The sequence below is a fragment of the Diabrotica undecimpunctata genome, chromosome 2, assembly GCF_040954645.1.
Source record: "Diabrotica undecimpunctata isolate CICGRU chromosome 2, icDiaUnde3, whole genome shotgun sequence".
Classification (NCBI taxonomy): Eukaryota; Metazoa; Arthropoda; class Insecta; order Coleoptera; family Chrysomelidae; genus Diabrotica; species Diabrotica undecimpunctata.
This window is the reverse complement of record NC_092804.1, coordinates 70,652,015-70,679,984: the sequence shown is the minus strand read 5'-3', so window position 1 is coordinate 70,679,984 and position 27,970 is coordinate 70,652,015. Positions and strand designations below refer to the sequence as shown.

Below are 27,970 nucleotides of genomic sequence, written 5' to 3'. Positions count from 1 at the left end.
GGTAAATAACAGAATACACAGAGGCATTCTGCTCTTACAAGAGTATGATTTCCAATTTCGATACATCAAAGGGAAAGACAACATAATAGCTGACGCTTTAACACGGGACGAAGATACAGGAAAAAAGGAGACAATTACATTACATGTGGGATTGAATATACTGACACAAGACGAAGGGATATTTTCGTTAAATGAGATAAGGACCGACCAGGAAGGCCTAGAAGAAAAAGAAAAGAGAAGAGCAGAGCTAGAAAACGAGATATTTTTTAAGAGAATAGACGGAAAGGAATTATATTTAGTGACACCGACATTGGCAGAAAGAATCATCAAGAAACTACACGAGGAAAATGGACATATTGGCAGTAGAAAGGTATGGCTTGTATTTAGGGAAAACTACATCAGTCGACAAGATTACCGCATTGCAAAAGAGATCACACAGAAATGCGAAGTATGCCAGAAATACAAGAGCAGGAATTTTAAAACAGTACAGTAACGAAAGAAACACCAGAATACATCATGAAAGGCGTCATGCCGATAAGACCGTGGGAAGATCCAGAACAAAGAGAGTATCGACAGGTTATAGAAACCGTTCAGAGGAGATTAAGAAGAAGCAATGAGAAATACATCCAGAGACAGGGTCATAATAGGAAACGAAGACCAGTAACTTTCCAAAAGGATGACAAAGTAATGGTAAGAGCATTAAGAGTGTCAAATCTTCAGACCGGTATTTGCGCAAAATTGATGCCTGTTTTCGAAGGGCCATACATAGTAAACAACGAAGATGGAGTAAACAGCTATGAGTTGAAACATATGGATTCTGAAAAGATCAGAGGTATTTATAATATCCATGATGTATATAAATATCACGAATGAAGATTTAAATTTGTATAAAGTAGATAGTAGGATAGGATAATACGTAGCATAAGTACAGATAGCATACAGGAAGTGCGTTTATTTTGCCTCGAGAAAATTTAGTTGCATAAATTGATAAATTTTATCGATTACAAAGGCGGGGATTTGTTGTACTTTTGAATGTCCATAAGCAATAAAAAACCGATATACAAATTTTATTACTTAAATAAAAATTAAAATTATTGATATTTCATTAAGACACGGGCATATGAATTTTCAAACATCCTGTATAAGACAAAATATGTATTTTAAGTTGTTCGAAGAATTGTTCATTAGGCCTCAGAGACAAGACTTTCAAATATTATCGATAAGAAATTTAAATAAGTCGGTTATTGTGGAATGGTTTTACCCGGAATAAAAGTGTATATAGAAAGTGTTGAACAATAGACCGGGATTTGCGGTGGTTTTCTCCCCGAAAGATTATATCGGTAAAAGTTTATTAACAAAAGACATTGAATTGAGAAACAGGTATCGTTTGTAGCTATTAGTAAGAAATATTTGTAAAGCAGATAGATTTAGTTAGAATAATTAAAGAAGTTTGTTTTCTGGAATTACCCGAATGACGTTTTATAGAGAGAGTTGGGTGGTAACGATATACGTCACAAGAGGTGGATGATTTTTATTGGTCAAATTTTGAATGCAAGGAGGTTGATTTTGGCTATGAGATAGGAGAGAGAAAAAAAGGTTGGTAGTCAGTTTTCGTCGTCCAAGAAGGAAGGAGCTTTGTGATTTGTGTTTGTTTGAAGTCCCGAAGACGTAATTTACCGGGTGTGTTTATTTGCGGTGTTAAAGCTGACCAGTGTGAGGAACGGGGTACAGAGAGATAGAAAACCAAAGGGCATAAGAATATTAATAGCAGACGAAGCCGGAAACATTTGGAGATACAAGGACAGATAGGAGAAAGGTGTACGTCATCTGGACCACAATAGGAGCAGAAGCAGAGAAAGGTTTTTTTTTGTTGTGGCGTGGCCATAGAATTGCAACGGCAGAGAAGGAAAGGTCAGTCAAATTTCATTAGAGCCGGAGTGTGATTTTCATTTATTAATTAAATAAATTGAATAAATAATAGAGACAGTTAATTTTGCGATCACTTAAAAAAAAAAGGAATTATAAAAAGAGCTTAGTTATAACACATATTAAAAATCAATGTAAAATAACATTTGGGTCCATGATAGAAAACAACTTCTCATATATTTAAAGTTAGTATATTGCAAATATTACAGGATTGATTGTTATATAAAATTTCATTAAAATAAAGGACATCTCACATATAGTTCAGTTGAAATTCTATGTATTTTATTCAGGTCATATTACCTATCCCGATTAGGACGCCAATTGGAAAATATTTTGAATCCACGATCAAAGGTAAATCGTACAATTTAAATAGCCTGAGATTGTAATTAATTAATGCTGATTTATTGTGATTAATTGAAGATTAGTTCATTTAATAAATATAGACAGGATTTTTCCTAAGTAAGCAATATAATACAATTTAAATAGCATAACAATATATATATATATATATATATATATATATATATATATATATATATATATATTACTTTTTTCAAGGATTCAATTTTAAATTTTCTCATCGCTGTTATTCATATACACACTTACTTGCTCTTTTATTGCGCATTCTCGTTTTTTTTTGGAAGCTAAAGAATTTACTGTGGTGGTTACAATAACGAATACTCATGTGCCCCAAATATTTAATAAAATAATTCGAAAAAATGCAGTGTTGTATGTGTAAATCGAATCACTATTTTATTTACGGAGCATACCTTAAAAAGATGGAAATTATTAATAGACAATTTGTAAATTTAATTATTTCTGTACATTTTTTTTATTTTGAAAATGTACAATAATTTTTATATTAACTAATTAATATTTTTCAATGCAATATTCGACATTAAATCTATTTATTCATATCCTAATATACAATCCATTTTATTTACAATATCATGAAAAGATAAAAAAAATTTTCTCGAGTCTAACTGCAAATTATGAGAATTATTACATCAGAAATTAAATTCCGTCGTCAGACAATTTCGTCACAGGCTTTTTCCGACATATTCGAGTCGTCAGACGCGTTGAATAATCTTTATTGATCATTAAACAATTTCATTTTGTGTGAAAAAAACAACGCAAAATTATGATTTTTAAAGCTGAAAAATACAAGCAACAAATATTATTTTTGAATTCACCAAGGACCTAAATTTAAGTTCAAATCTTGTTCTATCATTTTTAGATAAGTATTTTCCGCTTTCATCTCGTTGTTTGTAAGACGTTTCCACATTGGTCCTGCAGTTCTTTTAATATCGTCGCTCCAATGCATTTGCGGTCTTCCTCGTGGTCTTTTGGGTTCATATGGCCGCCAATTCCCGAGTTTTTCTGATCTTCCCCCTGTTTATTTTAGTGTTTGAGCTCCACTTGTAAGTACAGGTAGGATAAAGGAATTAGACACTTTGGTTCGCAGTCTTTGAGGTAAATTTTTATTTTTAAGTACGTATGAGAGTCTTACGTATATTTCGTATATCCTGGACTGAGCACGTGACCAACGAAGAGGTACTACGCCGGATAGGTAAAGAGAAAGAGGCGGGAATAAGTATAAAGAAAAGAAAGTTGGAATACTTGGGTCACGTTATGAGACATAATAAATATAGAGTACTACAGCTGATCGTTCAAGGGAGAATAGGCAGCAGAAGGGGTCCAGGGAGGAGAAGACACTCGTGACTCCAAAACTTGCGGCAAGGGTTCGGATTGTCATCTGCTGAACTATTCAGATCTGCCGTAAACAAAGTCAGAATAGCCATGTTGATTGCCAACGTTCGGAACGGACAAGGCACATGAAGAAGAAGAATGAGAGTCTTCCAAATACTGCCCATCCAATTTTTACACAATGGTTCGGATTGTCATCTGCTGAACTATTCAGATCTGCCGTAAACAAAGTCAGAATAGCCATGTTGATTGCCAACGTTCGGAACGGACAAGGCACATGAAGAAGAAGAATGAGAGTCTTCCGAATACTGCCCATCCAATTTTTACACGTCTGCTTATTTCGGTAGTCTGATTTTCTTTGCTTACCTCGACATTCACATTTTGACCCAGATATATATATTCACCTACGTGTTCTATCTATCTCCCTTGGATGTTTATCATAGGTTTGTCATCTTTGTTTGTCATTAATTAAGTTTTGCTGAAATTTATTTTCAGTCCTTTTTTTAGGGATTCTGTGTGAAGCTCGTCAATCAGCGTATTCAGTGCATTCCACGTGTCGGCTATTAGTACTACATCATCTGCATATCTAAGATGGTTCAAGTATTTTCCGTTAATAGGGATTCCCTTATTTTCCCAGTCTATTGACTTAAATATATCTTCTAGGGCAGCTGTTATATAATTTTGGAAATATTGTGTCTCCTTGTCTTACACCTCGGTTGATTTTTATTGGTCTTGTTTCGATTCCATTACCCAACGTCACTATCATTTTAGCTTGTTCGTAAATATTATGTATTAACATTCTGTACCTAGAGTCGATACGGTTGTTGACTAATGCTTCTTTTATTGCCCACAGTTCTACGCTATCAAAAGCTTTTTCATAATCTATAAAAGCCAGACATAATGGGAGATTGTATTCGTTAGTCTTCTCTATTAGGATTTTCAAAGTATATAGATGGTCACAGGTGCTGTACCCTTTTCTTAATCCGGCTTGTTCTACTGGTTGATATCCGTCAAACTTATTTATTAACCTGTTTGTAATAATCCTTGTAAAGGTTTTGTAAAGTTAGGAAAGAAGTGAAATTGGTCGATAATTTTTTAGGTCTCTGGTGTCTCCCTTTTTGTATATTAGTATTGTTTTAGCAGTATTATATTGTCCGAGTATGTTGCCTTCGAATAGATATTATTAAATAGTATTTTTAGATATGTGATGGCTTCTTCTCCGCCTTCCTTCAGCATTTCTGCTAGGAATCCATCGCTTCCAGGAGCTTAATTCCTTTTTATTTCTTTTACTGCTCTTTATATTTCTTCGTGGCTTATCACTTTTGAGTTGACATTTGTTATCTGCCTTTTCAAGTTTTGCTTTGAGAAGTTAGGGGGATCGTTTCTGGAACGATACAGATCGGCGTAGAACTTTTCAATTGAGTTTGCTATATCAGATTTACTTTTTTCTAGTTGTCCTTATTCATTTTTAATGGTTATTATGTTTTTCTTTCCTAGTTTCGGTTTGTTGCATTTGAGACTTCGGTTTTTCTCTATGACTTGTTCTATACGGTCTTCTTGATGTTTTTTAATGTCCTCTTTTATCTGTTTTCTTATTACTCGATTAAGTTCCTTAAATTCTGCAGTGTCTCTTTTGTTTTGTCTCAGAACATCTTTTTTTGTTTCAGCGTGTTTTGTGATTCTACACTTATTTTGTATTTTCGTTTTCTGTTAGCGGTTGCCACTTCTGAGCTTGCATTTATTAGTTCTTTTGTTATGACTTCATTGATTTCATTTAAGCTAAGTTTATCTAGATTTAATACTTTCGCGGGTTTTAACTTGCTTTTATATTGTTCTGTATTAGATTTTTGTTTATCTGTGTCTATATTCCAAGTTTTTCTAAATTTATTTCTATTTTTATTATGTTTTATCTCTAATTTGGCTCTAACCATTTGGTGATCGCTACTTGCTGACGCCGTATTTATTACTGTTACATCCTGTATGATATCTGTTTTGTTACACAGTATGTAATCTATTTCGTTCCGAGTTTTTCCGTCTGGGGATAGCCACGTCTACTTTCTTTGACGTTTTTTCTTATATAATGTGTTCATTGCATAGTTTTTGTGGGCTTGTAGGAAGTTAACCAAGATTTCTCCTCTCTCATTTCTAACTCCAGAGCCGAATTGTCCCATATAGTTTTCGGTTTCTTTCAAATCGTTGTCCGATCTTAGCGTTGAAGTCACATATTATTATCGTATACGTGCTGTGATAATTCATGCTAGTTACTAGAATTTTCTCATCAAATTCGTCTATCTCTTCATCGGGATGTGCTGAGGTTGGAGCGTATACTCGAATAATTTTCAGGGAGATGTTCTCGTTAAAATTTAGCCCAATCATTGCAATTCTTTCAGATATTCCTACGTATTGCTCTACTTTATGTGCATATTTCTTGGAAATTAGAAATCTTACGCCATCTAGGCTTATCACTTAAAACTTATGACTTAAAATAGTAATAATAAATAATGAAAGGATATAATAGTACCATGGTCATCAACTCTAGCCACTATTTCTACTCATGCACAAAAATTCCACTCCGTCAATTTATAAATTGAGATAATATTTAGAGTCCGTTTAGCTTGCCTAGACAGGGAGGGATCGGTAATAGACAGATACCTGTCTATTGCAGAGGATACAACCAGAGCTGCGCTCACGCGAAACGCGATTCAATACATTATTATTTATCAAATTGTTTACATATAAATTCACATTTATAAATATTTTTTAGCAAACAAAAATTCTGACAAGGACTATTTTCTCACAACCCTTTCACCTCTGATTGCCCAGAAAGCTCCTCCGCCGAAAAGTCACGAAATCCACCACCACCAGTGGAATCACACAGCCAAAAAGTCAACCAACCAAAAACAAACCAGTCATGAAGCAGTTCCAGCTCCAAAACACAAAACAAAGAAAGCCAACCAACAAGAAAGAACACCGAGACAATGCAGTATAGTCCGTTTGTTACGTCTCCAGTGCGTCTACGTCTACAGTCCGTCAAACTGTAAATCCAGCTTAAGAGAGAAAAACAAGATCTAAGGCCCAAATTTTTGCTGGTTTAACTCATTGTACAAATGAGCGCCCAACCTGCCGTACGCACTTTATTCACAATTAAAAAACACTATTTTAAAATAAAAATAAGGGCAGAATTTTCACCAGGAGTTGATAGAAGAAGGCTTGAACGTAAACTTAGCTATTGATGATTTTAAAAATAATATTTTTTACTTGTGTTTCCAACCGTTGAAAATCGTTATTTTGCGGTTTTTTTTTTCAGTTTTTAATTATTTATAATTCCAAAACGATCAACATCAGAAAAAACTTATAACAGACTCTTTTTATTTATAATGATCCAAAAAACCTAAAAAAACTGGGCGGGCATAAAAAATTGATTGTAACAATTTCTTAAAAAAATGTTTAAAAAAATTTGAACAACTTTTCGCCTCGGTGACCTCTTGAGAAATTTTGGAGTATCTCAAGAAAATGATTATGTAAAAAATCTCATGGTAATATTTTTCCGAACGAATTCGAGCTTTTCGAATTGTTTAATTATACTAGCTGGAATTTCTTATAATTTTTTGTTTGTAATATTTATTAGTCCGTATATGTTGCTATTTATCATTAATATGTCTGCTTTTGTGTTATAATTTTAATGTACATATATTGTGTTTGTCCTCAAATTTTAAAATTATGCAAATTTGCGTTTCAGTAATTGGTAAACACGTCATGAATTCCTTGATAATTAATATTTATGACATTTTAAGTCATTATTAAACTGTATATATTAAACAGGCTATCGATAATTGTACTCAATTAAAGATTATTAAGAGACTTACATATTGCATTATTTACATGGAAAATAAATCAGAAACAGCAAAAGAAAGAAAAAACATATATCCGTCAATATTCAGTGGCTTTACATCCACTGAACAGCAGTCAGATAATTTTGTCAAATAAGCCCACCATCAAATATACGAGGATGTATTGAAAAATTCTTAGCCCACTATAGAAGCAAGCAAAATATGAAAGTCAAAGTGTTTTATTATTTAACGCACTCTCCTCTTAATTGAATAAAATTGTAATGAGAGGTTCTACTATAGAAATAGTACCTTTTATCAGAGCGGCCATATCGAAAGTCATAGACCAGAGATGGTTCTAGATGACTGGTTCTCATAAGAATCACAACTCTTATTGATGGCTCAACACGCAATACCACGGGTAACCGCACTGGTTTACAGGCTACACTAAGTGACGGTAACCAGATATGGCGAAAAGCAGCGAACGACTGTCAGTATAAATGGTCCTCCTATTTCCCCATGTCTCTAATAACATCTTTATCAACATCTGTTTTGCCTTGCAATTCTTAGATGGCGCAGATTAAAGCAGAAATCTGAATTGGTTTCAAAAATTAGTTTATGGATTTACAAATATTACCAGTACCACAGTTTTATAACTGTGAAAAGTTAGAAATCGAAGACCAACTTCTCTGTAGAAGAATATAACTCAGCCAAACAATATGGGGTGGCAATATTATTAATAATTGTCATACAGGTACATGCACTCACAAAAAAATCAACCACAGAATGAAGGCCAGAGGTCACCCACAGGTCAAGACGAAGAAGAAAATGAAATTAAATAATTTAATAGCGATGTCACCGAAACCAAGAAGATTTAAATTATGTGTTAATAACAAAACATTGTAACATAGCAATGGAAGTGGAATATTTGGGAATCAAATTATCTAGCCACAGAAAAGTGCAAACATTGCTATATTAGGTCAATAAGCTCAACAGAGCAGAGGGATCGTTGAACAAAATTTTAGCGAGAAACAAAACTACCCAAACAAAAACTATAAAACAATAATAAGGCATATAAGATCATTCACTGCGGGAGCAAAAGTTGATCCGGCCAAGACACAAAAATTATTGAATGAGAAATAAGGAAATTATAAAGCGATGTGAAATGAAAAATATAAACCAGTGTATCAAAAACAAGAAAGTGTAATAGAACCCATATATAGCAAAAACGCCATAAAGGTGACTGATTGTTAAATGAAAAATTAACAATGAAAAATGTGCTCAAAAAACATAAATGGAGGCTCCAATTTTGTATGGGTTAATTAATATTTAATACAACTTATTACTTACCAGTGATGTCGTCGAATGTATAGCCAAGCTGAAATGGAATTGGGCAGGTGACATAGCGAGACTGAAAAACACAAGATGGACCAGAAAACTAATTGAATGGCGCCCAAGAGAAGACAAACGCAGCAGAGGACGATCACCAACACGCTGGATGGACGACATTGGACGAATATCCAAGGAATGGCAACAAGAAGCACAGAACCGTGAAGAGTGGCGAAAAATGGGAGAGACCTATGTCCAGCAGTGGACAGAAGAGGTTGCATGATGATGATGATGATTACTTACCAAGACATGCCGTATTCTGGGGAATACTTTTATAAGCCCAATTGTAATCAGACAAGATACCAAATACTGAAAATGCTGGAAACTGTATTATACCGTTATCCGTAAAATTTCCAGCTTCTATGACTAATACTCTAAAATCCGCTCTTTCTGAAAGTCTACTGGCAATGACTGATCCAGTTACGCCTCCTCCAATGATAACAAAATCATAAGAACCAAAATCTGAAATCCAAATAAAACTATTATACCAGTATATCATTATATTTATATTCATAACTAGTTTATTTAGATACTGCTACAGAAAAGTTGTTCAAAATAAATTCCCTATCGAAATGTCAACTTTTAAAGTTAAAAATAATTTTTTTTTGATAAAAATATATTCAAAAAAATTAAGCGAAAAAACATACATACAACAACATATAACTAAAACTGCGTAGAAAAAAGTTATAGAACAATGTATGCGAAAAAATAGAGAAAATAAAATGGTATCTGGGATACTGTAAATCATAAATACTTTTACCACACGTCTTTTTTTGAAGAAGGATAAATTGTATGTGATTTTTTTTCTGTAAAGCAATGCATATACATATACTACCATAGAAAAAACTCATCGGACAACAAAGAAAAATCGCGGGTATTTCTTTTTTTTGGTTCGATTTTTGATAATATTATATTAAAAAAAATTATTTTTGACTTAAACAGCTGACATTTCGATAGGAAATTTAATTTTGAACAACTTTTCTTAGAGTTATATGTACGAAACTGTACAGAATTCGCACAGAGACTAGACCTCTTTCTCAAATATGCACCCCTCAAAATGGTAGCACTCCGCGGTTTTTTTATATTTGGTGGTACATTGCCCATATGAAACAATAAAACCCATTTAGCGTTATAGTTCCTTTTAGCCCTATTTTTTTGAACACAACCATTACTAGAATGTGGTCCAATTCTAACCCATCATAATTCTAGAACGTTTGATGTTCTACTAAAATGCTTTTGTTTTCTCACTTTAAAAAATATTCTATGCAGATTTATTTTGTTATTCTAAATACATATGAATACGAAAAAAAAAACGTTTTAAGACGCACGAAATGGTACACTAAGTACAAGTAAGCTATAGTCTTATGTTTGCCACTAGTAACAAACAGACTTCGGTCTAATAGTAGTGATTGTTTATCTAAGATAAGATGTAGTGCCGTTTTGATAGTCGCCTTGTTTGTTTTTACATCCTAATATTATCGTTATCCCATCCCCTTTCATTTAAGGCATCACACGCTCCAATCGGACCAATAACAAGGGAGATATGATGTATTGCCCTTTTGGAAATGCCGCAATATTTGTTTCTTCCGTCATTGTAAGAGTATTTTATAGAACAACATTCTCTTCTACCGCTATATGTTGCAGAGATCGTCACCTCCTACAGAGATACTTGCAGTTTTTGTGGATAGGTGGTGTTGGGGTTTTCGTTACAAACAGACATACAGACGGACAGCATAAGAAAATTATATATATATATATATATATATATATATATATATATATATATATATATATATTTCAAATTATTTTTCGACCGTACTGTTTTAAATATTGATTTATAGTATCAGCAATCGGTCAGGAAATAAAACTCTATTTGTTCAGTCTCAATATTTCGTCACGATTTTGTGACTTCTTCAGGAGAAAACTGTAAATTTATTAGAATAATTAATTATTATATGTAAACACAGTAAATATTTTAATACTTACAACTATAAGAATAAAAATTTAAATTTTTTTAGCATATCTAAGTAAATGACATATTTGTTTGATTTTATTTAGGAGTTATGGTAACCGGAATATTTTATAGAGTGAATTCCCATTGTACAATTTTTAGTGAGTAGGTTAAAATAAACAATTACTATGACACTATTATCCATATTATAAAGTGGAAAAATGGAATTAATAGTACAGAATTGAGAAAGAATCAGGAACACGATAAATTGATCTATAAAATGTAATTGTTGGTATGTAGTTAGTTATAATTTTATTACATTCCTAAATATCAGTATTGCAATAACTGACTACATACCATCAATTACATTTTATAGATCAATTTATCGTGTTCCTGATTCTTTCTCAATTCTGTACTATTAATTCCATCTTTCCGCTTTATAATATGGATAATAGTGTCATAGTAATTGTTTATTTTAACCTACTCACTAAAAATTGTACAATGGGAATTCACTCTATAAAATATTGCGGTTACCATAACTCATGATACTATGAATAACAAGATAGGATCTTCCCGTAGCACAAAATCGGTCGTGTTCGCGCATGCCGTCATTGGATAGCAGAATTTGAATTCTTGTTAAAGTTAAATGGGATTTTTATGCATTCTGTGATGAAATTATTCGATTAGCAAAATAATAATATTAAAAAAAGGTTTAATAATTACAATAATCGTACACAAAAGGATATCTCCAAACTATTTATTAAAGATTATTTATTGACACATACAAAAAACTAACATTACGAACGTGCAGCTCTCCAATTACGTCACGACTTATGCGCAATATCTTATCTTCTTAATCATAGTATCATGCCATAACTCCTATTAGTATTTATACCTATCCTTTACACAAACACATTTTGTAGGAATAATGCCATTTGTTGCTTAGTAGACTACAGTTATGAATCAAAATCGGAACAAACCCCAATGAAGCAGGTAAATAGGACTCAAAAACGAAAGCGTAATCCCCAGATGTGGAATAAAACACAACGAGGAGAATTATCAACAAGGAAAAAACTACATCACGGCTAAAGTTATAGCTAGGCCTGCTAAAGCTTAATACACGTACAGAATGCAACCACAGTTGTCGTTTCCGTTGTAATGAAAAATTTAACCCCGAAGACAGATTAGAGACAAAAAAACAGGTATTACTCATTAGACTAAAATAAAAAGGATGCATTTATATTAAATGTAACAAAGAGAATTTTAGTTAAGAGAAAACGCAGTACTGAAACAAAATACAAATCTTTTTTCTTAAATATGCTTTGCACAAGCCAATAACTCATATAGGTACACTGTGCATTTACAGAAGAGTGATTCAGCCACACCACACTGATAAAAGAGGAAAAGCGACCAAAGATAATAACACAACACATACTACAACACCATATTATGTAGGGACACATTATTGTAGGAAAGATTCAAAAACAAGATATCTAGACCCATCATTTAACGTACAAAAATGTATGATTTGTACATTAAAATGTGCAATGCAAATAATATATTATATTTTGTGCCATTATATGTTTTGATCTGGGAAATGTCTAGAGCATATTGAGTGAGTATAAATGGATGCCACTGAAAGATTAGAATTGCATAAAATGTTTGATTTCTGAAACGAAACAGTTTATATATAAAAGTTAATTTTCTACTCTTCTGTATTACCAAATCCTTAAACATTAACATATAACATATCTGGTAAAGTATAATTTTGTCAGAACCGTTTTATTTGACAGCAACAGCAAACTGAAAAATTTTATGAATGACGCTTGGAACCCTTTGGTTCTCAGCCCTCGATATATAAAATTTTACATTCCGGCAACTAGAATACTTACATTTAATAGGTGCCTTAGGTGCTTTATACATGCTTGCATCTATCGGTTCCTTATAGTTAGCACTATTAGCCATACCCTTCTTTATAATATCTTCATAGTATTCAACTGTCTCAACTGTTTGTGTATTGCTTCTTGTAAAAAAATAAAAAAACATTAACACTTTCAACAACCATATTTCCATTTTACATAAAATATTTGTTTTGTTTCACAAACATCAACTGTTTAAACAATAAGTGAACAGTAATTATTTAAAGATAAATTTTTCAAATTTGCATGAAATATTTACAGTGTTTATTTTACAACATAGTTGTTTATTTATTATATTTAAATTATCTGATCATTTAAATCATTTGTCAGTAATGTTATAAGTTTAAAACACTTCTCAACCATGATAAGAAAAGAAAGGACTAACAGTCATGAAACACTTAAATACAATGCTAAATATGCAAAGAATCAGATCCACGCGAAAATCCTACAAAAAACAGAAGAAGTGGAAAAGATTCTACTCAGTGGTAAATAAATATGATATTTTAAATATGTAGGAATATAGTAAAAGCCTCATAACTATAGCATTTATGAAACACTGCGGCAGAATATTTTAATTAACACTAGGACACTAAGACGATTGTCATAAAGAAAATCCTAATCCTAATCCCTTTCCATGAGAACTTGTTAATAAACTTAAACTCAAATAATATCGCAGTAGACAACAATCTTCTAGATTGCGAATAAGACAACTTTGAAGATATATTAACAGAAAGTAAGAGCTTCCATACAACCTCACATTGCTCTTCTGACAGCGAGTCAAAAACAGACGGTAAAAATAGAAATAGGCAACGCTCTGGCAATAACTTGGAGTCTTAGCAAACAAAAAGAATAAAAAAATCGGACAGCAACATGAGTCAACCGGTGAATACTCTGGCTAAACAATCCCAGGCAAAGAAAACATTGCCTGAGGAAATAACGCAAATGAGGCAGGGAATAAAACAAATACGTAAGCAGTACAGCAGCCAAATTGAGGGTCTCATGAAAAAATACAAGCTGACAAGCCTTGCTAAAATAAGTGCTGCTGAAAAGCAGACTAAAATCAATAAATAAATAAATAAATAAAAAAAGACAAAGAGTGCGATAAAAAATCGAAACAGAAACAGCAGGAAAGAAAAATAAAAACGAGGTAGCTAAGAATATAGCGCCAGAACAAACAGCAACGACGAAAGTATAGCCCAAACCACCGGAGATAATTCTAAAAATAGCAAGTAACTCAAGATGCGTCAAATGTGGTGACAACCTCCTAAGTAATGAATGCCCAAAACACAGGATCACTGACTCCAAAATGAGCTAACTGTGGGGAAGCCCATACTGCTACTTATAGAGACTGCTTTAAAGTTTCTTGGAGAACCTTTTTCTCCTCAGATAAAAGTACAAAGTACGACACCGCAAAAATGTCAGCTATGCACAAATAGCAAAAAAATTAACACTAAAAGAAGACGCTTTAAAAATAGCAGTAACGAAACAAACAGAAAGCCCCATAGCAAGTTTCCATGAGCAAATACGAACTTTGCAACGATAGTAGAGCAAATGACAGCTGTCATGAATGAAATGTGAAGTTTTGGTAGACAACAACAATGCTAAGGTAAGAGAACGATCTTCGAATTAGGAACTCAGAAGGGCTAAGATCAAAAACTTACATACTGGATGAGTTTACCAACCGACTTAACCTAGATGTCATAGTTCTAAAAGAAAAAAATTAAAGGAAACAGTGAAAATCAAATTTTCGGGCTATGACATCTATATAAACGATCACAGGGTACAATCAGGAGGTACAGTTATTTTGGTAAAAACAAAGAAATAAAACATTATAGTACCTACACCAGATGATTTGGATACTATAGAATCCACTATAGTAAAGATCATGACGGGAAATGAGACGTTGAAAATTGTTTCAGTGTATGTTAGATCGCAAAATTCTATCTTTAATGAGGACCTCAACATCATTTTAGATTCAGAATAGTCCAATGTAATCAGATGATACCTAAACGCACGATCGCCCAGCTGGCATAACCGTGCTACAAACTGGAACGGGAGACTACTATGTGGCTATCTTGAAGAAAGAAACAACACTTACGTGATCGTTCCAATAGATCTAACGTGTTTCCACGGATGACACAGACTTCCCATATATATGGATATAGCAATCCTACAGAACGTGGGTCAACAATATAAAATACACTCATTAAATGTAGGCAGTTCTACATACAGTCTAATCATCCTGACCCTAGGTGCAATAGAATTAGACTATTTGTAGCCTCACAAGGAAAAGACAACAAGCTGGATAAACTTCAGAAAAATTGTGAGCGAGAACATCGGAGCAATACCCACAATAGTAGAACTCAAAAAAAGTGTGGTTAAACAATACAAAATGCTATCGATGCCAGCTCCAAATAAAAAGTAACCACAGCGCTAAAAGGAATATTCAGATATATTAGCGATAAACTAAAGGATCTTATTAGAGAAAACAATAGGAATAGAAGAAGGGCCAACAGAACAAGAAACCAAGAAGACAAAAGGATAGCTAACGAACTGAATAGGGAAGTCAAGAAGCAATTGGCAAATCACAGGAACAAAAACTGAGATACCTATATCCAAAAACTAAATCCAAACAAATCTGCATTCTGAAAGCTTTCAAAAATATTCCGAAAGGACACAAAACCGATTCCACCACTACACGAAGAAAACAGATTGCTGTATAGCGAGGAAGAAAAAGCTGAAGTCATGATCTTTAAAACTCTGGAGCTTTTTTAATAATCACATTTTTCATTAATATTTTTATCTTTTTTTTTTTTTAATTTAATATGATGTTTATGTTCTTTAGAGAGTAAGTTGTTTCATCAAGCACACAAATATTTGGCATTTTTGACAGGTATATCTGGTTGGCCTATTTTTTTGTCTACTACGGTATAAACAACGACCTCGACAATCAGGTTATGGGTTTGGTGCTGGAACAATTTGTTCTTCAATACGGCAAATTTCTTTTATATTGACCTAATTGATCTAGGAATACATTTATTCAAAATTTGACATTGCAGATAATCGTTTACTAGTCCTATACCGAGAACTTCTGGAAAAAGTTTTTTAGGCGTTTTATCTATATCATTAGATGTTTATTACAAATGAATTGATACCGGCTACATTTATTGCAAAATAAAAAATTACCATAGGTCATCGCCGAGTGATCTGAACGAAATTGTAGGCGGCACACATTTTATCAACTAGATCTACTCCTCGTTTTAATTTATTATAGTCAATTATGATTTTATGGCTTACCTAGCTTGTCTAGCAAATCGTCATGGAGCATCGTTGAAAGTAAAATTTCGTATTTATTTTTTCTGGGTATATATGACACAATCGTACATTTTTCTCTAAAAGCAAACATACTTACTTGTTTTTTCTGATCTCTATGAAGTGACAAATTTGTCACTTCATTAATGTCTGTGTCCGTTTTTACGTTTTGAATCTTGACAAAGGCAAGGGTTTCCTGCCGAAACGTTGAATTTTATGGAAAATAAAATCTAGTTTCACATCTAATATAATTTATTATCTAATATAATTTATTTATTGATTATTTATATATAATATAAATAATCGTTTGGGTCTCCATCGATAAAAAATGGACCGACAATGTGGTCGTCTAACATTCCAGTCCAAACATTTAACTGTTGCGGATGCTGCGTTTGCACTGCAACATTGAAGTGCTTATTTTTCCGAGAATAATACCTTGCAACTGATGGATTGTGTTTTTTATGTAATGAAAATGAAGATTCGTCAGAAAATAAAATATTTTTTAAAAAGTGTACATTTTCATTCTGTTTATCTAACATAAATGCACAAAACTCCATCCGCCTTAAGTTATCTTCCGGAAACAGTTCTTGTGTTGGTTGTATCTTAAAACAGTGATACCCATTCCTTTTGAGAACTCGCTGGATAGTTCGAGCATTCACGTTACCTTCCCTCGAAATTTGTACGCTATTGCAGGGTTCACTAGCTTCCACAAAAGCACAAATATCAATATCCCTGTTTTGACGCTCCTCATCGACAGGTCTAACACGTGGTTCGTTACCTTCATGACACTTTTTGTATGTTTAATGGTATTTTTAACTGTTGTAACACTTGGTGAGGGTCTATTTTCGAAGGCAACACTAAATAAATCAATTACTTCGCGTATCGAATGACCCTGAACGTATCATGTTACAAGTTGCACTTTTTCTTGGACGGTATACAGTTTTATTAATTATTTGTTTATTCTTTCAGAACTTCGTTTGAAATTTTTAATGTCAATGTGATAATTACGACAATTCGTACCTACTGTAAAATGAATATAGAGGTGGAAACGTGTAACATGTCACAACGATTGCCATTGTGTTGTATGGTCAATAAAACAATGTCGTGATATGTATTAGAAAATTAACTAGCCAACTCAATTGGAGGTATTTGGGAAAAAGAGAAGATGCCAGTAAAAAGGCCTGATGTATTTTTCCAATTCACAAAAAATATGATCCGATGCTTTGCGAAAGCTGTTTCTTTTTAATTGTCGTCTTGCCAGATTCCAGTCAGAGCATAAGAAGGTATCCGTTGCATTCTGGCAGACAGCTAAAATCCATATATTATACGTCACCTTAAAAGAAGAGTAACTAGGTATATTATATTAAGGAAATACTTACAAATAACCATACCTATCACCATAAATCAGAAAAAAAATTGTTTAAGAACTGCCTATTACCAAAAGAAATCAAAAGAACGAAAATATTTCCGTGAGCCATAAACTAATTTTGGTAGGTACTTGGCTCTCGAGAAAAAAGAAATAAGATTTCAGATCCCTGGTTCGATTTTCTCCTCTGTCAGACACTGCACTTCTCTCCATTCTATCTATGCTCTCATCAATATGTTCACCATGTCTCTTTCATCCAGCCTGAAACTCATTTGCCTATCGAAGTTACTCTGCTGGAGCCCTGCAGACCCAGAGAGGTTGTGATTATAAGATAAAGTTATACAAATTATTCATTTATTTAAAACAGGCTTAGGATAGAATTAATAGGAAAAATTGTTAGAAACAATAAGCGAGATAAGACCGTCGCTAATCATTTAATCAATAGTCTTTAAATTGTTATCGCAATGCTATGTCCAACAGAAAAATATATTTATATGCTTCATCGACTTTGAAAAAGCACTTGATGAAGTAAGATACGTCCTACTATTAGAACGTTTGCAAGAAATCGGTTTAGATGGGAATGACATCAAACTACTAAAAAACTTGTAATGGAACCAAAACGCCAGAGTTAGGATCGAAGGTTTTACGTTGGCAGAAGTAAAAATTAGGAAAGATGTTAGGCAAGGATGTGTTTTGTCAACCTTGCTATTTAATCTTTATTTCGAGTTTATATTTAAAGAGGCACTGAAGAATCCCAAGGATGAAGTTAAAGTGAATGGAGTAATTATTAACAGCATCAGATACGCCGATCTTGATTGTGAATTCCGACTTGAGCAGGGGCGGTTGGGCCTGGTCAAGTCTTCTTCTTATCTGCAGCCGTCAGCTGTCATTTCAATTATCAAATCTTTTTCTTTGCGTCGTGTTATCTGCCCAGTCTTCTTTTTTGCAGACTGTAACTGTTAATTCTTCTTTTCGTCTGTCAACTCTTATTTTTTTGTCAAGGATTCTTTTTCTTTTCGTCTGTCAAATCTTCTACAACGACTCATTGACAGAACCAGCGCAATCTGCGAGTAATTTGGAATGAAAGAAAACCAAAGTGATGTCAATCCGAAAAAAAACCAAAATGTTCCTCAAGCTTGCACAATAAACGGGGACATTTTAGAACAGGTTAACAAGTTCAAGTAGCTGGGATGTTGTATCGATAGCAGCCTAGACCCTGATCTACAAATAAGATCAAGGATAGAACAGGCCGGAAAGTCTTTTGAAAAAATACAAAACTGCTATGTGATTCTCTAATATAACCCGAAAATCGATGACGTTTATCAAAATGCTGATCGACTCTCCTTTATGTATTTAAACCGTGGACCATTAAAACATACATGATAAATAAATTGAAAAGGCCTTTGAAATGTGGATATACCGGAAAATCCTCAAGATTTCATGGACATCGCATACCTCAAACGAAGAAGTGCTGCAGAGAATAAGCAAGGAACGAGAACTTTTTAACACAGTGAAAGTTAGAAAAACATGATACCTAGGCCACATACTAAGAAATATTAAGTATCAATATGATTAACTAATAGTAAAAATAAAGATTGAGGGATAGAGACGTCTAGGAAGGAAAATACTATTGTGGCTAAGAATCATCTGACAATGGACAGGGCTACATTTTGAAAAACTAAAGACAGAGAAGAGTTTGCAATTGTAGTAGCCAACCTTCATTGAAGAGAGGTAACTTTGAGAAGAAGGTCTACTTATTAACCAGACGTTAAAATATATAGCTGTTCATACTTAACGACTTCCATAGCGTGTTAAAGGAAAACGCCCCAGTTTCCCATTTTCCGACCATAAAAATTTATCCTTACGGCATTGATAAGTTATGTACGAAGTTACAGCTTGCTTTTCTTTCTGTAACTTCTTTTTTTAATGGAATGTAGACTATTATGTTATTAAACCTAATGGATTCTTCGCTATAGACATGCGTCAATTTTTGTAAAAAAATCCAAAAAAAAATCTTTAACGATAACTACCTGAGATCTTAATAAATCTAAAATTAATATTTATTGGGTTCTTGCTATTCAAATCAAAAGTTATTGACCTTTGTCGTTCACGTGGAAGGATTAAATTTGAATACTTGTTTACTAACATTTGTTTACATATTTATTATACAAAAGTATATTTTAATTTATACTTACATTTTTCCTTGAAAATTTTTTAAAAATTGAATTGAATTGAATAGGACAAAAGGCCACCTTCTCTAAACATACTAATTAATTTACAGATAAATGTAATAGGGCAAAAATAAAAATGTAATTCAATTTGTCTTACAAAAAGAAAGAATACCAAGTTATCAAGTGTTGGCGATGGTTCTGGCAGCTTTCGCGGGCGGTGTTTTGTAACATTACCGAATTCCCCCCACAAATATTTAGATTTAAGCATGATAAGACGATTGGTAAATACGAAGGTTATTCCAGGCCGGAAAAGTGAATAACGTAATCAAAGAAATGCGAAGACTCAACATTGACATACTTGGATGCAGTGAAGTTAGATGGCCCAATTTAGGCTAGTGCAAAATAGAAAGCCACACAATGTACTACTGTGAAGATACTACAACAAGAAACAAAAACGGAGTGGCTATAATAGTAAATAAAAAAGTTAACAAATATGTACTTAGTTTTATAGGAATATCAGATAGAGTTGCAGTACTCAATATTAATGCTAAACCAGTTAACGTGAACATTATTCCAGCATATGCTCCAACTTCGGAAAGCTCAGAGCAGGAAATAGAAATATTCTATGAACAATTAAAAGAATCCCTAGAACATACCAAAGAACAAGAAGTGAATATCCTGCTAGGAGATTTCAATGCCAAAGTAGGCAAAGGAGGTGTTGGCCAATACTGTGGGACACTTTGAACTAGGAACGCGAAATGATACAGGAGACCGCCTTTTTCAGTTCTGCCAGGAAACGGATAGTGCAATAATGAACACCTTTTTCCAATTACCACCTCGAAGACTCTACACCTGGAAATCTCCAGCTTACTGTCCAAAAAAAAATGATTAGAAACCAGATTGACTACATCATCAACAAACGGTTTCAGAATTCCGTAAAATCCGCAAAAACATATCCGGGAGCAGATGTTCCATCAGACCATAATCTTTTACTAGGACGTTTCAAACTCCACATAAAAAAAGTCCATAAAAGAATAGCACAAAAACTTCCAGACATCCAGAAGTTGAAAGATAAAACCACAAGAGAAGAAGTCAAAGAGGAGATCAACAACAAAATAAACAGCATGGTAATCTTAAATATTAATCAAGAAAACATACGTGTGGATGATATGTGGAATAAAATCAAAAATATCTGTAATTCAGTGGTAGATAATAAACTTAAACCAGAAAACAATATAAAGAAACAGCTATGACGAGACAAGAAATATTAGAGCTAATGGAAGAACGAAGAAAACACAGAAATAAGATTGAGGAAAGGTACAAAGAAATAAACAAAATCATTAAGAAAAAGATTAAAGAAGCAAAAGAATCATGGCTGCAAGATCAATGCACAGAAATAGAATCCATAGAACAGAAGCATGACACTTTTAACCTACGTAAAAAGATCAAAAACTTAACGGGAGGAAACGGATCACGAAGTCATAACTTAATGCTAGACGAGCATAACAATCTGCTCTACGAAAATGAAAGAATACTTGAGAGATGGAGGCAATACATGGAAGAATTATTCAAGGAAGATCAAGAAACAGAAATCAGTGTTTCTGGATGTTCAGGATTATGTTTAGAAGCGGACTGGGAACGTGAGAGGCCCTATTTTCCATACAAGTATTGATACAAAGAGCTCGAGACGTAAATTGCGAAGTCTACGCATGCTTTATAGACTTTAAAAAAGCATTTGACAAGGTGCAACATCAAAAATAATTTCAGATACTGAAAGAATCTAGTATTGATGACAAAGATTTACGTCTAATTAAAAATTTATACTTACAGCAAAGGGCAACTGTACGAGTAGATAACGAAACCTCACAAGAATTCACGATAAAACGGGGGGTACGTCAGGGCTGCATTTTATCACCGACGTTGTTCCATACTTACTCGGAAATGCTGTTCAGGGAAGCTCTTGATGGTTTAAGAGAAGGTATAAAAATCAATGGTAAAATCATAAACAATTTAAGATATGCAGACGATATGGTTTTGATTGCTGATAATGCGGAGGATCTTCAAACATTAATAGACCGTGTAGTGGAAGCCTGTGACAGATAGGGCATGAAATTAAACTGTAAGAAGACCAAAATTCTTGTAGTAAGTAAAAACGACGTAATACAGCACCAATTCACAGCTAATAATGAACCCTTGAAAATAATCGACAAAATTACATACCTTGGATGCAGCCCAAATAAGGAATGGGACCACTCACAGGAAATAAGATGTCGTATAAAAAAGACGAGAGCTGTCTTAAATCGAATATTTTATGTAATATGCACCTGAACATTGATATAAGAACACGAGTCTTGAGGTGCTATGTATTTTCTACCCTTTTATATGGAGTCGAAGCCTGGACCTTGACGGAGGCAACATCCAAACGATTAGAAGCCTTCGACGTGTGATGCTACCGTCCCATGCTCAGAATTTCCTATATCCATCATGTCACAAACAACACCGTGATCCAACGTATGAATAAAGATCTGGAAATTATGCGTATCGTGAAAATCAGAAAGATGATATACTTAGGGCATGTGATGCGCAATGAGAAGTATCAACTAATTCAACTAATTTTACAAGGCAAGATTTTTAGTAGGCAAAATATCTCAAGGGCGCAGAAGGACATAGTGGTTGAAGAACATCAGACAGTGGGCAGGAATGACTATCATACATCTATTTAGAGCAACTGTCAACAAAGTTGTATGGATCAACGTGATTGCCGCTTCCTTCACCGCATTAAATTATTTACAGGTTCTGAAATTTGTGTTTTTGATTGAACAGTGAGATAAAAAAAATATATTGTAATACATAAAATTTAACGCCCGAAATGGAAATTATGGAAAGAAAATATTTTTTGAACCTCCAAAACGGTAACAATTCGCCAAGGGCGCAGAAGGACATCGTGGTTAAAGAACATCAGACAGTGGGCAGGAATGACTATCTTACATCTATTTAGAGCAGCTGTCAACAAAGTTGTATTGACCAATGTGATTATCAACATCCACAGAGGATAGAACCAGAAAAAGAAGAAAGAGTTGAGTACGAAAGCACTAAAGTTGGTCTGAAAATCAATAAAACTAATACAGAAATAATGGTGGTTGACAGATTCCACACTATTCAACTAACATGTTACAGTAATACCAGATAGTGGACAGTTTTGTCTATCTCTGGTCTAGTATAACTAACGATGGTAACTGTGTATTGGTATGGCAAAAAATGCGATGAGTCGCCTAACTAGAGTTTGAAAAGACTAAGAATCAAAAGAGACTTAGAAAGACTGAGACAAAATATCAAAATGAGACTCGTGAATGCCCTTGTATTCTCAATATTTTTATACAGGGCAGAGACTTGGACTATGTTTCCATTCTAATCCAACACGAGATTTAAAAAAGGCTGCCCACAATACGTCTGCAACATATTCTGCAATTTTTTGGTCATGTGGTTCGAAGAAGTGACGATAGTTTGGAGTGATTAATTGGTTCTGAAAACGTTCCAGGGAGAAGATCAAGATGACGATCACCAACTAGATGGTCCGACCAAATTAAGAATTCAGCTGGAAACTCATTCTGCGAAACTTTCAGAGCAGCTGAAGATAGAGACCAATGGAGAAAAATTGTTAATAATATTGGAAGAACTAACGATCCTCAGTAATGGGGAAATAACAAGAGAGAGAGAGAGACACCGTAACGCCATAAATCTTATCTAATGTAATTTTAGGATTTTATGATTATACTTTATAAAGTCAATTATCTTAAGCTTTGCAATCTAAATCAAATCTAAATCAAAAAGTGGATATTTTACCCTTTCAAAATCTCATATTTAAATGATAATCAAAAATTTGATGTTTCACGGACTGCAGAAGAGATTTCAAAAATTTACTAATTAGTGCATGAGATTAGTTCGACAAATCTTTCTAAAAGAATATTCTACTCGTTTAAATGATCTCACAGGAAAGGGTCAAAGATTAATAATCACGCACATTGGTAGCGAACATGGTTTTGTGGAGAAACGTTTATTTGAGTTTGTTTCAAAATCCACTAAAGATTACCACGAAAAAATAAACTTCGAAGTTTTTGAGAATTACTTTTCTCAGATATTGTATTTTCTATCAAATAATGCTGTCATTGTTTTCAATAATGCTCGGTCTCATGGAAAAAAGTAAATATAATTGACTAGCTCCATCGCACAACAATACCTAATGATCAGACCGTTCTTAAAACAAAATTATTATGAATTGCAAGGCAACATAAATCGTACTATAAAGAATATGTCATTAACAAAATGGAAAAACAAAAGGAATAACGTTATTGCGTTTGCAACCTTATCATTGTCAACTAACTCATCCAATAGAGTTAATATGGGATCAAGTAAAAGGTGAAGTAGCCAGACAAAATACAACTTTTAAATTGAAGGATGCCAAACAATAATTAAAACCATAAAAACGCAACAAAATATAACTAGACTCATACTGTAAACCACGCAAAGAAAGATTGTGGACTGGTAATAATAAATAACATTGAAGAACTGTGTCAATCTATAATCATTCCAATCCGTCCGTATACCGAATCTGACGCAGAAGAAGAGGACGAGATGGAAATCCATAATTTCTAATTAAATCAAAAAGTCTTTAATTTATGTATATTGTTTAACTGATTTATTCCGAGCTGCTGTGAATAGAATAAGATGGGTCAATGTGGTCGCCAACATTTCTAGAAGATAGGCACATTTAGAAGAAGACATTCTTTAAATGTTAGGTATGGTCCTACCAGAGATCTAGATTCATTAATATTTATTATCGGTAAGTGTCTACCGCAAGGCAGCGGGGAATCGTCTCTGGACAGGATCGCACTTATATTTTCGATTTGCATTACTTATTCGATTGTTAGGTGTGTTTAAAAACCGGTCTTTATCATTGTCTACTAAAGTTATAATAGTTGCAAAAATATTTACATACACTACATTCACATATTTACAAAACTTTATCATTTCTAAATAGAGTACAAAAAAAAACAGAGGCAAAAATATTTTAGAAAATTATTTTCAAAATTGGGGTGTGTTTAAAAGCTGGTTTTATACCGTTATCAACTGAATTTAAAAAAAAATACATAAATTACGTAGACATAGAAAGTTTACCATTTATAAATATAATATCAAAAAGTACTTACATTTAAAAAAAATTATATGGACAAGTCGGTTTCACTATCACTGTTCGTTATCTAGATCTATAATAATTGTTTCTTTGAGCACCTTATCTGTATTTTTCCAGCTGTCATTGGTTATTTTCTCCATTTCTAATTCAATTAGACGAAATAAAAATGAATTTAGGTTAAGCGAAACATTACTTCTCCTTACCGATGTTTTTAGCTCATGCCATACGATTGTGGTAGCTGGCATTGTCCATCACAATCACACTGTTTGGTGGTATATTTGGCAATAACTTTGTAGAAAATCAGTTCTCAAATAATTCTGACGTGGTGTCATCATGATAGTCGACACGGGAGTCCTTAATATTTTTGCATAACAAGGCTAAAGTATTAGGTATAAAAACATTTTTTTCCTGCATGGATTATTGTAATACGTTTCCTTTACTTTATGAAGCTTTTTTTGTACAGCGACAAAAAGAATTTGCCCAACCACATTTTGGAACGTCATGGTTGTCAAACAACGTCCCATCCAGATAAATAATTTCTCTTCCACTTTCTCTGTATTTATGAATTTGAATTAAAAATTCCGTTCTCCATATTTGTAGACTATCAGATTCCATAATCACGTGGCGTTTATCGATCGTTTTTATTTTAAAGCCGTTTTTTAGAAGACATTGCCTTACTGTCTCACTGCAACACTTAATTCCTGTGTCAACTTTCTGCAACATATACATGATGGTTTTCAACGGAGGATCATCTATTATTTATATATGTTATAAATTTTTCTTCTAATGATGTCCACATTACCCCGGTCTAGTTTCCTAAACAAACCAGCGTCTTTTCTTTTTCTTCTACCCACTATCGGTTATTTTGTTATTGACCACACTGTCTTCATTATTCTTTGTGTTCGAAGTCTCCAAAACGGTAACAATTCAGGTATATTTTTTCGATCCTGATAATAAACTAGCTTTTAAATAGAGTATTATAAATAACCCGTCATTATAACCTTATTACGTCTCATCAGTGAAAGTCAATGGAAATCATTTCTTGGAATGGTCTTATTTTGGATATTACCTATAGCACCAATCACGATATATTTAAAATCGTAATTATATTTTCTAAGTTGGGGAACAGGTAGACTAAGATAATATTATGACAATTTCATTAATTATTTGTTTTTCATAAAGGAAGATAATTTGTGTATAAAACAATATTATTTAAAAGTGTTTCGTCCGTAAGAATAGCCTAGTACTTCTCGTGAAGTTGTTGATAATAATAATGCCGAAAGAATAGACTTTAGTGTTAACAAACCAGTAAAGCGCAGTGTTTTGTCAGTTGACACAAAAAAGTGATATTTGACGTTTACACTACCCTCCTTGAACGAGGACTTTCCAAATTTAATGCAGTGAGGGAAGCGGCAGCCTTAACACGAAGATCAATGGACACAGTGTGGTCCATAATAAAACAACCGGTAGTAGGTAAAAGAAAAAGAAAAGACGCTGGTATGTTTAGGAAACTAGACCGGAGTGATGTGGAGACCATTAGAAGAAAAATTTATAACATGTATGAGGAACAGGAAAGATGACACAGGAATATAGTGCTGCAGTGAGACAGTAAGGCAATGTCTTCTAAAAAACGGCTTTAAAATAAAAACGATCGATAAACGCCAAGTGATTATGGAATATGCTCGTCTACAAATATGGAGGAAGGAATTTTTAATTCAAATTCATAAATACAGAGAAAGTGAAAGCGAAATTGTTTACCTGGATGAGACGTGGTTTGACACCCATGAAAAACCCACGTTCCAAAATATGGTAAGGCAGATTCTTTTGGTCGCTGTACAACAAAAACTTCATCAAATAAAGGAAAACGTATTACAATAATCCATGCAAGAACAAAAAATGGTTTTATACCCAATGCTTTAGCCTTGTCATGCAAAAACATTACGGACTACCGTGTCGACTATCATGATGACACCACGTCAAAATTATTTGAAAACTGCTTTTCAACGAAGTTATTGCCAAATATACCAACAAACAGTGTAATTGTGGTGGACAATGCCAGCTACCACAGTCGTAGGCTGAATAAAGTTCCATGTTCTAATGACACCAAACTTGGAATCCAGGATTATATGCTGGAAAATGATATATATTATGAAGATAATTATTCTAAAAAACAATTACTTGAAACTTTAAAATCATTTTCCATCAGAAAACAATATTATTGCGACAGTTTGGCGGAAGAAATGGGTCATATAGTATTAAGACTTCCGTCTTACTATTGCATGAGCTAGAAGCATCAGTAAGGAGAAATAATGTTTCGCCCACCCTTAATTCATCTGTGGTTCGTCTAATTGAATTATAAATAGAGAAAATAGCCAATAACAGCTGGAAAAATAGTGTTGCCCATGTTCTAAAGATGGAAAGATCTTATATAAATACAGATAGGTTGCTCAAAGAAGCAATTATTATAGATCTAGATAACGACAGTGATAGTTAAACCGACTTGTCCAAGTAATTTTTTTTAATGTAAGTACTTTTTGATTAGTATTATATTTATAAATGGTAAACTTTCTATGTATACGTAATTTATGTAAATATTTTTAAATTCAGTTGATAACGGTATAAAACCAGTTTTTAAACACACCCCAATTTTGAAAATAATTTTCTAAAATATTTTTGGCTCTGTTATTTTTGTACTCTATTTAGAAATGATAAAGTTTTGTAAATATGTGAATGTAGTGTATGTAAATATTTTTGCAACTATTATAACTTTAGTAGACAATGATAAAGACCGGCTTTTAAACACACCCAATAATCGAATAAGTAATGAAAATCGAAAATAAAATTACGATCCTGTCCAGAGGCGATCCCCCGCTGCCTTGTGGTAGACACTCATCGATAATAAATATTAATGACTCTCTTAGATCTCCGGTAGGACTATATTAATATGATGTAACCGCTATAACATTAATTTGATTTAACATATAAATCTGTCCCCTTTTGATTCTCCAACTATGTGGACCATTTGAAAAATAATAACTAAAACTACATTTCAACATGAGAGGATATTATTTTGAGTGATTTCAGTTTGACCACTTTACCTGCTGTTTGCAGATTAACGAAGATTTGCATTTTTAATAAGCTGCCAGTTACAAATAAGACATACATTGTTTTGTAAGACAAATAATAAATTATTCTAAGCGAGAAACTAGTA

The 27,970-nt window shown here is 33.3% G+C and overlaps 1 protein-coding gene across 1 annotated transcript in view; it reads right to left on the bottom strand.

Annotated features, from left to right (window-relative positions):
* The window catches only part of LOC140434667 (glucose dehydrogenase [FAD, quinone]-like), a 38,977-nt gene extending 26,028 nt beyond the window's left edge, over positions 1–12,949 (bottom strand). Inside the window, exons 1-2 of the mRNA XM_072523087.1 lie at positions 12,693–12,949; positions 9,093–9,311 (exon numbers count right to left, since the gene is read on the bottom strand). Of these exons, the coding sequence (XP_072379188.1) occupies positions 9,093–9,311; positions 12,693–12,873 (400 nt within the window). The 5' untranslated portion in view covers positions 12,874–12,949. The remainder of the gene's footprint in view (positions 1–9,092; positions 9,312–12,692) is intronic.
* Positions 12,950–27,970: the final 15,021 nt, after the last annotated feature.